The sequence below is a fragment of the Ooceraea biroi genome, chromosome 9, assembly GCF_003672135.1.
Source record: "Ooceraea biroi isolate clonal line C1 chromosome 9, Obir_v5.4, whole genome shotgun sequence".
NCBI lineage: Eukaryota > Metazoa > Arthropoda > Insecta > Hymenoptera > Formicidae > Ooceraea > Ooceraea biroi.
In genome coordinates, this window is record NC_039514.1 from 3172399 (window position 1) to 3186057 (window position 13659).

Below are 13659 nucleotides of genomic sequence, written 5' to 3' on the forward strand. Positions count from 1 at the left end.
GCGCATAAGACCCAAATTTTTTATAGCATAGTCCAATGCCTTAGCACTATGTATCCCATTTATAGCACTATATAATTGTAAATAGAAGTGCTTGAAATTTATTTGCGTGTGTTGCGTCACGGCTATTCCGACAAATTTTTATGGTGAGAAAGTACGACTGTTCATTGACTTTAAATAATCTTAAATGATCTTTTTTTATATGACTTTGGACCTACATGACGTAACTCAATAAACTTATTTCGGAATATGTTATACACCTAGCTAAAAGAACAGATTGTTCCATTTAAGAAAATAAACACTACTTTGAAATCTCGGAGGTCTATCTGGAAAAAAATTACTCAATGTCCAATGGCAATTTAGAACACATTGCCACATTTGTTAAAGAATGCCACAGTAATAGTATAAAGATACCAATAAAAATAAATCTATAAATAGTGCAAAAAAATAGCAATAAAAAATTTAGAAGTAGATAGATATATGTTATACTCAAAAGTATTAATTCTTTAATTGCTTTCTAATTAAATATTGCGCTTGTTCTTATGAATAATCTGTCTTGGATGTAAAACGTCATCGAGAAACAGAATAATAATATCTGAATATTTTCTTGAATAGTGAATAGTTTGGGAAATAATCGTACAGGAAGATTAAAGTGGAATAATATTTTTTAGCATTTTATCAGAATGGTATAATGCAGCTAAGAAATGGCGAAATTATCGAAAAAATAATGCACATTTGGTTGAATAAAATTAATTCTTAATTCAAAATTTTGCGAAAAAAATCCGTACAGACTTTTCGGTCAACTTGATATATAAATGATTTACTCACGATCAATCTCTCGGTAGTATACTTCTGAGATAACAAGTACAAGTTATTATGCAAAATTCAACCACGAATTACATATTTTATTTACAATTTTGTGTATACATGTAATATATCTATGTGTGTATGTGCGTGTGCACGCGCGCGTATGTATACGTCATACACATAACACTCACATATACAACATACACACAGATGTTTAAACATATATAATTAAAAATTACTTCGTTATCAGATATATTCTAATTTAGTGGAAAAAAATCATTAAACGAACGATATTTGGAATTCGAAGAGATATAGAGAATGTGTATGCTTCCTATAATACAGTCTTTATTATTTAATGGAACTGTGTACTATTCTAGATATAGATAAGTCTCTTCTAGATATGATTACTTGCAAAATTATAAACGATATCAAATAACATCTTTTTCAATTCCGCCTGACTTTCTGCTAGTACAAATAATTCATGCATTACGTATTTAAGATGTTGCTATGCGCATATTATCGTACATTATCCTAAATAACAAAATAAATATCACGCAGAAGTGTAGTTGACAAATATTACTAATATTATTGACAATACAACTTTATCAAGAATTTAATATTATTTTGTTATTTTTGTTTCTTTTCTGCATCAACTGAGCGATCACTGACACTTTGTAATAAAATTGATGAGAAATGGTTTCATATTGGGAAGGAGAAAGACACATCAAAATGTTTCAGCAAATATAACAGTGATATTTTGACTAAAATAACAATGTTAAATCAAACGTTCCCGCGTAATTAAAGATACGCGAGTTACATAGAGAATTTTCGAATTGTATAGTTTTGTATAGATGTTATTTGCATATGTATAGTTGTACATACGTGTATAATTACTCTAACTTATTTCTTACAATTACTATTAACTGAACTATCAATAAGAGTCGCCGAGTTAATATTAAAGCTAATAGTACGCCATAGCTTTCATGATATACTTAATATAATTATTTACAAATCTTTTTATATCATTATTTTCGATATTATATCGATTATGCTAATAATGATAATAATAATTGCAATCTTTAAACTATTACATAAGATAATCATATAATTTTTCATATAAATAAGTAGATCCTCGAATTTGTCTAATACATAAAAATCGTTTTCTCTTTCTGAAAAATATAAGGCGCGAAATATGTATGCACGCATGCGTGCGTTGCACGTGTGTATATGTGTAATGTATACATTAATATATGGGATGGCTTTTTTAAAAAGTATCACTAAGTAACTGATATCTGAAAAATGTGTAGGATTTACACATATTAATTGCACATCTATGTATTATATTTTTTAATATAATAACTATCTCCGATATAAAAAATTCGAATTTCGCATGCAAGTGATCAGCTAATATTCTGATGTGATTGTAAAAAATCGAATTTGTCTTCTCGCAGCCATTGCAATAAAATAAGATTGGTGTAAAATGATATTCGTTTATCTTTGAATTTCAATCTAATTTTATCGTGTTGCAAAACGGCGGATTTTGTTTCGTTCACTTATCGTGAGGCACTTTCAGGAGCACCGTTCTGGTACCTTCAGCATCAGAAATGTTGATCTTAAGCTCGTTAGTGAGAGCTTCGAGTTTGTCGACCATCTTAGTTCTTTTCTGCCCACCTGGACTCGGTGGCGGCCACACATCGTCTAACGGTGGTTCAATGTACTGCCTTTTCGTTTTCATGATGGCAAGATCGGATGCCTTTAAACCAAGCGTTCCTCCTACGTGATTCATAGGGGAGACGTACTTGGGTACAGCTTCATTGTCAAGACGGGGACGCTTGTAAAGAGGCATCTGTATTATTGGGCTATAATCGTGATCCAAAAGGCCCTCAACCTCTTGCAATAGCTCTTCACCATACTGCTGTAATTCTTCGCCCATGAGCTGTTTTGTGTACAGTAAAGTCCTGGAGCGACCTAAAATTACCGATTATTTTCTATTAAAGTACAATTAAAGGATCAACAATTAATAATTAATGTAATGTAAACAATTTATTCCATTAGATTGTAATTATTATAGATTAGAATTCTATTTTAGTTAAGATAGATACGAATGAAAAATAAGATGATTCTTAATCTGCTAAAAAATTTGTAATTAAATAATATATAGTTTAAAATTAAGAAAGTTAGGCAATCCTTGAAATTTCGCATCTATGCTGAATGCATTTTTTTTCATCGGATTGCAACAAAATTCGGAAATTTTGATTTTCAATGAAATCGTGTTCCGTGGAATATTGTAAATAGAATTCCTTATACATATGTAGCTCGGTATTGCGAAGAAAATTATAAGAGAAATTGATATATAAATTGCAGATATAAAAAAATGTTTTATATCGATAATATTAAAATTTATATATTCTATATTGCAGAGCAATATATTTTTATAATTTTGTAATAAATAATATAAACTATGCATATTATATAAAATCTTATCAATACTACATGATTTATCATTAATTTTTCTTTGTATATTTTATAGTAATTATTATGTAAACAATTATTGTGGATCAGTGTAAGCATGCAGAAATTCGAAATATTATATATTTTGAATCATATTTGTAAATATTAGGTTGATGCACAAGTTCTTGCCGGTGAATAGATCGCCTCAAAAGATGACTCCTTTTTTCGACATGATATTCGCATTGATCGAAAAGATGAGAAAAAAATCGTAGAAAATGATGAAAATACTTTGATTGATTTATGCTGTATTAATCGTTCATTTCATTTCAATTAAAAAAAATTGTAAAATCGACAAAAACTTATGCACCGACCTAATATTTTCACAAACTTGCGCACCGAATTTTGTGCTGCAGTATTGTAATATGATTAGTTATATCATGTTCCTATGTATTAAAATTATATATTTATTATCACATTTTTCACTATTTTTATATTTAGATCTGGTGAAATTAGTTGACGTAGTTTTGCGCTTTGATTATAAAGTGCAAAACCTTTAACATATTTTTATAATTTTATGAAGTTCAATATCCCAGACTAATCTATAATGTTTATCAATTTACACGTAAATTCTTATTAATGCGCACTTGATGATTTGCAAAGCTTGAATAATTAATATCACACAGTGATGTGAAGTAGAGCAATGAAAATAAATATTTTTTTATAAAATATATACGATTTTTTAAATAAAAGGAACAAAATTAACTCACCTGACAATGATGTTTTTTCTGGTTGCTCTTGATCTTGTGTCAAGTCGTTGTTATTGTTGTTAGAGTGTGACCGCAAGTTCGGTAAAGCAACAAGAGCTAACGACAGTAACAATACCATTAAACAGGTTGCCGGCTGAGCGCTCTTGTTGCCTTTCTGTATAAGCGCCTGCAGTCTTTTCAACTGGCCGGCTAAGCTTTGATTTTGTGATTGTAACGCCTTGATACGCTTCAGCAACGTTATGTTCTCCTCCGTACATTGTTTCACGCGGTCTTCCAGGCCGTCCACATATTCCTTTTTTCTCTTGCGCGAATCTTGCGCCGATATCTTATTGCGGATTTTGCGCCTGATTCTTTTTAATTCACGCTCCTCGTGCTTCGTCAGTGGATAATGACTAGGCAATGTAATGCCCTCCTTTTGTAACAGCCGTTTCTCCTCAGCGTTTAACTTCAATCGCGGATAGGGCGAATCCGTTTCCGACGGTACTTCATCGCTGGAATTGCTTTTGTCACTGTTCGAATCCTCTTGCTTAATAGTCATCTAAGTAGAGAAAAACCGAATTATAATAAATAAATATTGATGTAATAGAAATGATACATCTTACAATTAGTGAACGTCTCAAGGGGATCCTGGAGTCGGCTGTATTACCGACGAAGTGAATAACTTTTTTTAATGCATCTTTTCATTGGTCGCGCAGAATGAAAAATCCTTTTGCACGATATCAAGGACCTGTGTATTATAAGCGTATTATCATACGAGGCAAGCCATAAGTCGGTAATAAACCTGTAATTTTTGAAATTTTTTGTTGTTAACATAAAGTCCAGTCTATTGACAAGCATTTCTGTGTGTACTGTAATTGTGGAAAAGAATTTGTTGTTCTATGCAACCAAACAACAGTAGCAATGCATTAAAGTTAATGGTAAAACAGACGACTCCAGGATCCCCTTAAAGAGAAGAAGCTACAAAGAAGAATATATATTATATAATGTCGACATAATATGTACATTATTCTTAATAATTATTTTATTCAGATAAACATAAATAAATATATATGAATAAACAAGTTATAGATTATAGATTATAGATTGCGGACCTGAACGGGTTTATTGATAATGTTTACCTGATTGATTTTGAAGCCTTTCAGATTTTTCGCTTGCATGCCAGTCAGGATTTTAATAGTTCGAACTTCCTTCATATCCTTTAGAGAAACTGGTAGCAAAATAGACCGCGGATTACCAGAACCCATCGGTGTGACTCGTATCAATTGTCGTACGTTTCGTTTCCCGTTACATTGCAAGTTCAAATTCCGAATGTTTATGGTGTTTTCTTGTGACACAATATGTTTCTGTTGATCAGATGCTGAATCTATAACACAAAAGTTTATATATTATTTTCGATATGCTTGTTAGATTTCTTTATATATCTATATAATATATTTATGATACAATATTATATCATTTGGGATTAGTTAAAAGGTTTGGTCCAATTTTTCAATTTTTCCAATCAATTTACATGTAACGCAGGCATGTTACAATCTATGTAATAGACAATAATATCTAATCATAGATAATGATGGTAATTACTTGATAAATAATTTGTTTCCACTGAATGCAATAAATGCAATAAAATTGAACACAAAAATCGAACTGAATTTTTTAACTGACCCAATACAATGTAAATATAATAATTATATATATATACAAAATTACAAAAAACATATCTACAACAATTATTAAATACTGTCTATTTGCCTGCCGACTTGGTTGAATAATGTCTCGATGAGGTCGATTCTAATCTATTCGCGCGACATTTATTTTGTATTAAATTTTGTTTGCGCTATTAAATTTTGTTTGCAATATTGAAAACGCAATTATATGGAAGTAAATCATTTTGAATTGAACTCTCAAAAATGATAAGAAATACAAAACTAAAAAGGTCAAGTTTAAAATCCTAAATGAAACCTTCATTATTTATTCAATATTGTTGTAGCTGACATCGAAATCTTTTCAAAACACTACACTAAACATTTTTATTTGTTTTCCGAGGTATGGGTTAATAAAGTTCAAATACCGCCAGCATTATCCAAATATTATTATTATTAATATTATCCAAAATGTACAATGCGGAGGTTTTTCTCCCTGAGGTAATTTTCTCTTTCATTAATCTTATATTTTATTTCATCTTTATCACACCATTAATTAATTAATATATTATTTCCTTCATTTTAAACTAAAGTTAAATTAATTTAATTATCCTCCCAATAAAATAAATACTACTTAATCCTGAAATATTTTACAACTATAAATTTTTATATTGTAATATTATATAAAATTCTACAAAAAATATCGTGATTTTCTTACCGATATCAATTGTCTGTCCCGCAATAATAGCGTTTGCATTTGGCATAGTATTGTTCGGTGTTACAACAGCGACCAAGGTTTGCTCGTAGTCCATCTCTTCAGCCGCATCAGTGGCTGGTGAACCAATATTCGAACTCGTGACAGATCTAACAGGACTATCTATACTGCCCACGAACGGACTAGCCACCGGCTCAAAGTCTACAAAATTTTGTGGACTGTTTGAATCGGAGTTATTAACGTCGATCTGTGATCCTTCCTCATTACTACTTTTCGACAGGAACGGACTCAATTGCTGTTCATAGCAGAGGCTCAACGTACTAGAAAGCCCGCTGTCCGACGAAGAGGACGGGATTGTTTCCAGATCCTTTCCGATTAAGCTGAAGTCCAGTTGTGGATCTTCCTCCATCTTTAAGAACGAAAATATGTCTTCTGGGTTTGCCGGGCATTCTTCCGCCTGGAATATTAAATCACATTAATATAATATAATATTATATGATTATGTTATCTCTTTGTTCTTTGTATTTTTATCTCTATAATTTTTGTATATCAATAGATATTTAAATATTTAATTTACGTAAAATTTGCATAAAAATTTAACGAATTATTTTTTATATGTTACTGATATTTCGTGACTACATATGTTCATGTTGAATATTAATATAAGAGATGGAATAAAGTAAAACAATTTAGCACATAAAGGGAGACCATTTGTAGGAAAAGGACGAAAAGTTTTTTCTTTCTCTGTTAAATTTTGACAATAATCGCTTCAATAATTCGTTAATAAAATAAGCTACAACACGCTAATTTTACTGTTTTGCCATATTTTAATAATAACAAAAACAAATCTATTACGTAACTTTTAAAATTATATTAGTAAAAATTTTATTATGCAATTTCAAAACAACAGTATAAAAAAAGAAATAATTAAATACACCTCAAACCTATATCGATGTGCGGTGTGCAAGATTAAGATTGGCTATGAAGAGTTCCGTAATTTAACGGTATTCTATATGTTCGAAGGTCATTCGACCGTACGATGACTACGTTCTTAGTCATACCGGTTCGAAGACTCGAAAAGGGACGGAAAAGGATTGGGAGGAACGAAAAGAAACGAATGCAACATTTATAAAATCTGCAAATGCATGAAACAGATTACAAACAATTGGCAGATAAATTGTTAACAGAGAATAACCATGTGTGAAAATTAATAATATTATACATATAATTAAAAAATTAAAAATAAATTAATGTAAAAAATAAATTAAAAATATTATATAAAAATCATAATAGAAATTTAAATAAGAAAGAAAAATAATCAGCACAATAAAGTGGTAAAAAAATATATTCTGAAACATCAGACATCAGATGCAAACTGCATATTTCTTTCTTACTGTATAAAAATAAATATAATAATAATAATAATATAATAATAATAAAATAAATACAAATGTGTATAAAATATATATGTATAATGTAGTTTGCTCATATTTTCTATAATCTTACTATATTAATAAAGAATATGTCTGGAAAAAGTTGTCTGACCATCAAAGATGATTTCATATAATATGGCATCACGTTATAATACAATAATCGTATAAATGATTTTAGGAGCGAGATTATGTACAACGCGACCACGTGGATGGATTAGCGCCATATGTGAAGTGACTTGATGACATTCGGAGAAACATATTGTCTCTTCTCGCAATATTATTCTTTGTGTAATTCTTAAGAAAGCTTCACATAAAACTAATTTAATAAAGCGCATTCTTAAAAGTTGTCTCGTTTAAACAGCCTCCTTTGCCAAACAATATTGCGGGGACAAAATCATGCGATGTTAAATAATCAACTTGACAGTTACCTTGGCCATAACATGCGCAGAAAATTTTTCTAATATTTGAATGTATATAAATTGACAAATATTATATTAAATCTGAAAAAGCTAAGAAATACTAATAATATATTAAAAACTTGTGAAATATATAAAATTTTTATATTATCCAATATGGAAAAAAATTCATTTATGTATAAATAGAAACAAATTGAATGAAACTCGAAATGAGAAGATACAAATAAGTGAATGGAATCTCGTTCGTGACTGACCGGCGTGGGTATGTTCTTGGAGAACACGTGCACGCATATCGGTACCATATGTTAACATGAATCGAGCGCAATTTCACGCATAACTGAAATTTATCAATGAAATGTATATCTAATTTTTAATAATAAACGAAACCGTCGTTGCAAGAGTCATTAAAGTCACTAATCTCTACCCAATTACGTTACTTATCATTAATCATTAATCGAAATAATAAAAAACATTGGAGTTAATTGCCAATTAATGGGACCGCATCAATTTTTTCTATGAATGAACAAATCCATCAAACGTATAAATGAACATAAATTCCGACGCATAATATTACATTGCAACAAAACGTTTGATAATATTGATCACACACTATTTAAACAACATAGGGAGGGGTAAAGAGCAAAAAGAATTGCAAGAAAGATGGGCAATCTAATCGGCAAATTCGCGTACGAATTTACTCCAGTTTGATTCAATATGATTATATAATAAAATGCGTTCTACTTTTGCTTCATGCAAAGTTTAAACAGATCTTTTATTCACTCAAAGCCTGTTTCTCGGTCGCTACTAAATGGGAAGTATCATAAATGTCAGTAGCTTTATTGTCATAATTTTTCAACTACAAGATCATTTATTAGCATAATTAAAATCATTTAATTGAGATGAGACATAGTATCGGTCAATTTACAATCCAAAATACACGATATAAGTTCAATAATATATATCACATATAAATTGTGCATATTTGTGGGTTTATGTAAAAAGTATTCTTTTCGTCATTTTACCATGCAAGACACTTGAAATAAATTATTAGGCAGGATTAAATAATTGCAAATAATTGTAGTTTATTTTCTCCAAGTGTGAGTAAAAATAACAAATATTTTGGATCTCAGAAAGTTGCATCTACGATAATATTCCAGATGTATGTTTGGAAGTGCGATGTAACAATTTTTAGGTGTTACTTAATGCCTCCAAGTATAAACTAAATGAATTAACTGATTTCAATATTTCTGTATCGAGTAGATGCCTACAGTAAACAATCTGTGACATGCCAAGTATGCTAAGAACGAATAATCAGTAAAGAACCGCTAGCAGCCAGGAGCTGTTAATGCAGCAGGTCGAACACTCGGGGATCAGGATCACGGAAGAATGAAAAATGCAAATCAAGACTCACCGTGATGACGTCGTCATCGTAATTATGATCAAACAGTTCATCTTTAATGTCTCCATCGAGAAACGTGTCCCCTAACAGATCAAGTAGATCCGACGACATCACTACCTAACATATGAAACCTTGCTTCGACCAAATGTATTCACAATTTTCGTGTCACTGCAACGCTGTCATCGAACAGAGAGTCGACAATTAAGAATCACTGCACTGCAAGTAGCTAGCAAGTAGCTAGCTCTCGACACATGTGATCGCCACGGACAGTCACCGAGTAACGCGAAGAGCTACCGACGATCAGCTTCGAGCTGTTCCTGCCCCACCCTCACGAACGCACGCCAAATTCGAGTCATAGACGGATTTACGCTCTCGAGACTGCCTCAAATTGCAATTTTTGTATCCGCAGTATTCACTTTGATAATACGAAATGTTAACGGAGCAATATCTAGCCTGTGAAAATCATGTCGCACTAAAGACTGCCAACGTGGCACAATGTACATGTCGCATGTATTGTGCGGTGTGTATATGAGTTATGTGTGTATGTCGTATGCAGCAAGTTTTGAAGTTGGAACAAATAGATTACTATTTAATCTTAATTAATTTCATTTTGCAACATTAACAAAATGCAGCATAGCTCTCTTGAAATCATCACTGATCATCAATTTTCATAAATCGTTGAGAAAATCGAGTGGTAATTGGAGTGCCGATATTACCGACTCGTATTTACTACTTGAACCAATATCCAAACTTTTTCGATGTGGACAGAAATGGAAAGAGAGAGAGAAAGTGGAGAGGAAAATATCGCGATATTAATTTTTCCATTATTTATTATTTTATTGTAGAATTACATGACATAAGGAATTTGATTGGTCCATTTCCTCAGTGAGCTCTTCCATCTAATTGACACATATTTTTAGATCTAAAGGAATAAACCAATTAGATGCAATAGCTCACTGAACGCTCAATGAGTGAGAGGCAGACAACTGGAGACACTTCCGCCTCTTTCTAGTAAAGCCTGATTGGCTACCGTGGTATACAGTAGCCAATCAGGCTTTACTAGAAAGAGATAAAAGTATCTCCAGTTGTCTGCCTCTCACTCCAAATATAATTAGTCCCTCCATCACTGCGATCAGCGGTCTATTTATGTCGATGGAGTCTGGGCAGTCTAGCTCGATCTAAAATGGCGGTCGCGCTACTAGTGCGCTCTATAGAGTATTAACGGTACTAGCGATTAGAAATTTGTAACAAAGCATGCATATCTAAGCGTCATTTTTGGGTGAATTACACGAGAAACACAAACAATATTTTGTGTTTGAATTTCAAGAGCAAAGGTAAATAAATTAATACGCGTATTTTAACAATGTTCGTAACAATATGAAACAATAGATTAATAATACGTTGTAGTGATAATTTATTTTTGTAGTGATAATTTAATGGAGGAAAAATAATTATAATAAATTAAGGGGATGCTGGAGTGACTAAGGAACTGCTTCGTGATGGTAATTGCAGTTTCGAAAATTCTCTTTATTGCTTGTGCAGAATAAAAAATCCTTTTCCACAAATGAAGTATAGATAGAAAGAAAGTCCGCTCTACAGGACTTTATATTCAAAATAGAAAAAAGTTAGAAAAGACAAATGCAAGTTTTTAACTTTTCCATTTTGATTATAAAGTCCTGTAGAGCGGACTTTCTTTCTATCTATACTTCATTTGTGGAAAAGGATTTTTTATTCTGCGCAAGCAATAAAGAGAATTTTCGAAACTGCAATTACCATCACAAAGCAGTTCCCTAGTCACTCCAGCATCCCCTTAATTGTGAAAATTTCATATCTAACTTATATTCATATTTCATTTTATTGAATTATGATAACTTATGTGATGAATTTTATAGAATTATAAACAATGCCAGGCTGTTGTGTGCGGAATTGTAGCAATTCTTCTGAAAAAGGATTCTCCATGAGATGTTTCCCTACAAATCAGGAAAGAAAAGCTTTGTGGATAGCTAAAATCAATATTCCAGATTGGAAGCCATCAAAATATAGTCGGATATGTGAAGTAAGAATAATTTTCTTATATGTGTACATTATCATAGTATGTTTCATAACTATTATTATTTTTTTATATAGGTTCATTTTCCTGAGGAAATGTGGGAAAAGGACCGTTGTGATGGTACTCGACGATTAAAATGTAATGCTGTGCCCATTAATTTTTCATCGTCGAGCAACCAACCTCGCAATACTGACATTTCATTAAATCAAGAACGTGAAGAAATAAATGTCGACACTTTAGATGGGAAAGGCTCATCAGCGAATGACCTACAATTATCACCAATACCATCAAAAGATGTAGACCCATCTGCGACAATAAGCATAGAAGAGGAAATCGAAATTCAAGGAAATCGAAATTCAAATCAGCTAATTGAAGAATTAAGAAGAAAAAATGAAGAACTAACGCGAACCTTAGAAAATCGTGAAAAACTTTACGACAAAGTGCTCCAAAGAAATGAGAGATTCAGAAGGGTTTTAAAGAAAAATCTAAGAATAGTGAAAGGAGAAATGGAAAAATATGAAAAACTACAAACTTCGTTGAAGAAAGTCTTCAATAAGGACCAAATCACTTGGCTCATGGGTTCAAATAAACGTCGTTGTACATGGTCAGATGAAACAGTCAAGCGAGCTATTCGTTTGAAATTAGCATGTGGTAGTAATGGATATCAAGAAATTTTAAACCAAAATATTCCATTACCTTCTGAAAGGACATTACGGAGAAAATTAGAAGGTGTTGAATTTAAAGAATTAACGAATTTGATTTGATGATATTTTTGAAATTTTAAACATCAAAGTACAAACATTTACCGATAAAAAAATAGAGACTGTGTACTTGTTCTGGATGAGATGACTATAACTCCTGGTATTCAGTATGACCAAGCAGAAGAAAAATATTGCCGACATTATTTTTGCTTTTTGTATAGCAAAAAATGAATCCGTTTGTAAGAAATGCTTGGCTATCATTGGTTCTACTAGTCCATTGCCTAATTTTAGGTTTTCAGAGCTAGTCAAATTACGTCGTTATCGTCCCAATACGCTTTTTTTGTTTATGATGAGAGAACTTTTGATTTATTTCTTGAAAAAAATTCTTCGGACATATTATTTACCATTCTTAAAGAATTCGAATTTAAATTTAAAACAATTTTTCAAAAACAAATGATGTCTATAGATTGTTCCTTTTTGAAAGATTGTCACAACTTGGCAATAAAATTAAAAATACGTACATAAGATTTCGATTAAGAATATATTCTAAAACAAAAAGGGACACAAATCAGTTGTTTATAGTAGTAAAACTGTGGCTATGCATAATGTTATTAAATAAGTTATTATATTGTTAATATGTTAATGTTATTATATTTTTAATTTGAACAAACTGTGATATGCAGCATACAAACTGTAAGACTTGTGTTTTAAAGTGTATCTTTAACTAGAACTATTGTAATTAAGAGCAAATAAATATTTTTTTATGCTAAAAGCTTATATAAGATTGATTTCATTTTTTTCAGATTTATCTTCTAATTGATCGATACGTGCTGAGCCAGGAGTTCGAATGTATGAATTGTAAATATTGTAAATACCTTAGACCATATAAGTATGGACCACCAATAGGCTGTATATCCTATAGCAAAATGAGGCGAAAAGTGTTGCCAAGTATAACGGTTTTTGGTCACTTAAAATCCACGCGAAAATCAAATTTGCTATCTTTACGAAATTCTATCATGTTATTTTATATCTTGTTATCTTTTATTCTTAATTTATATTTATAATTAATTAATTAAAAATGCATTTTATAATTGTTTTATATTAATTTAGGAAGATATTGTGAATTTAAAAATATATATATTTATATATACGGTGTATAAACTATAGCAACTTCTGTTAGTTCTTGGTTAGTGATGTCACTCTTCTTGACAACCAACCTGAACATAGCCACTGTTGGTTCATACTTATATGGTCTAAAGTCTAATTGTAAGCTATTGGACCTA

General features: G+C 31.1%; 2 protein-coding genes across 3 annotated transcripts; one reads left to right on the plus strand and one right to left on the minus strand.

Annotated features, from left to right (window-relative positions):
- Positions 1–833: 833 nt before the first annotated feature.
- LOC105283226 (probable basic-leucine zipper transcription factor J) lies at positions 834–10253 on the minus strand. Of its 2 annotated transcripts, XM_011345825.3 has the most exons (6): positions 9638–10248; positions 6699–6834; positions 6381–6578; positions 5141–5385; positions 4023–4560; positions 834–2772 (listed from the first exon to the last, which is right to left on the minus strand). In XM_011345825.3, exons 1-6 carry the CDS (start codon positions 9734–9736, stop codon positions 2354–2356), a joined length of 1635 nt encoding a protein of 544 aa, XP_011344127.1. In that variant the 5' UTR covers positions 9737–10248; the 3' UTR covers positions 834–2353. The 2 variants fall into 2 exon arrangements, with proteins under 2 accessions (XP_011344127.1, XP_011344126.1); XM_011345824.3 differs by having other exon boundaries at positions 6381–6834; positions 9638–10253.
- Positions 10254–10778: 525 nt separating this feature from the next.
- On the plus strand, positions 10779–13151 carry LOC105283227 (THAP domain-containing protein 1-like). The gene is made up of 3 exons (XM_011345826.3): positions 10779–10959; positions 11518–11681; positions 11753–13151. Exons 2-3 carry the CDS (start codon positions 11529–11531, stop codon positions 12437–12439), a joined length of 840 nt encoding a protein of 279 aa, XP_011344128.1. The 5' UTR covers positions 10779–10959; positions 11518–11528; the 3' UTR covers positions 12440–13151.
- Positions 13152–13659: the final 508 nt, after the last annotated feature.

Coding starts and splice junctions, on each gene's coding strand:
- LOC105283226 (XM_011345824.3), bottom strand. CDS start 9,736: ATGTCGTCGGATCTACTTGATCTGTTAGGGGACACGTTTCTCGATGGA. Junction 6,835..9,637: donor ACGATGACGACGTCATCACG/GTGAGTCTTGAT, acceptor TTAATATTCCAG/GCGGAAGAATGCCCGGCAAA. Junction 2,773..4,022: donor AGAAAAAACATCATTGTCAG/GTGAGTTAATTT, acceptor CGGTAATTTTAG/GTCGCTCCAGGACTTTACTG.
- LOC105283227 (XM_011345826.3), top strand. CDS start 11,529: ATGCCAGGCTGTTGTGTGCGGAATTGTAGCAATTCTTCTGAAAAAGGA. Junction 11,682..11,752: donor AATATAGTCGGATATGTGAA/GTAAGAATAATT, acceptor TTTTTTATATAG/GTTCATTTTCCTGAGGAAAT.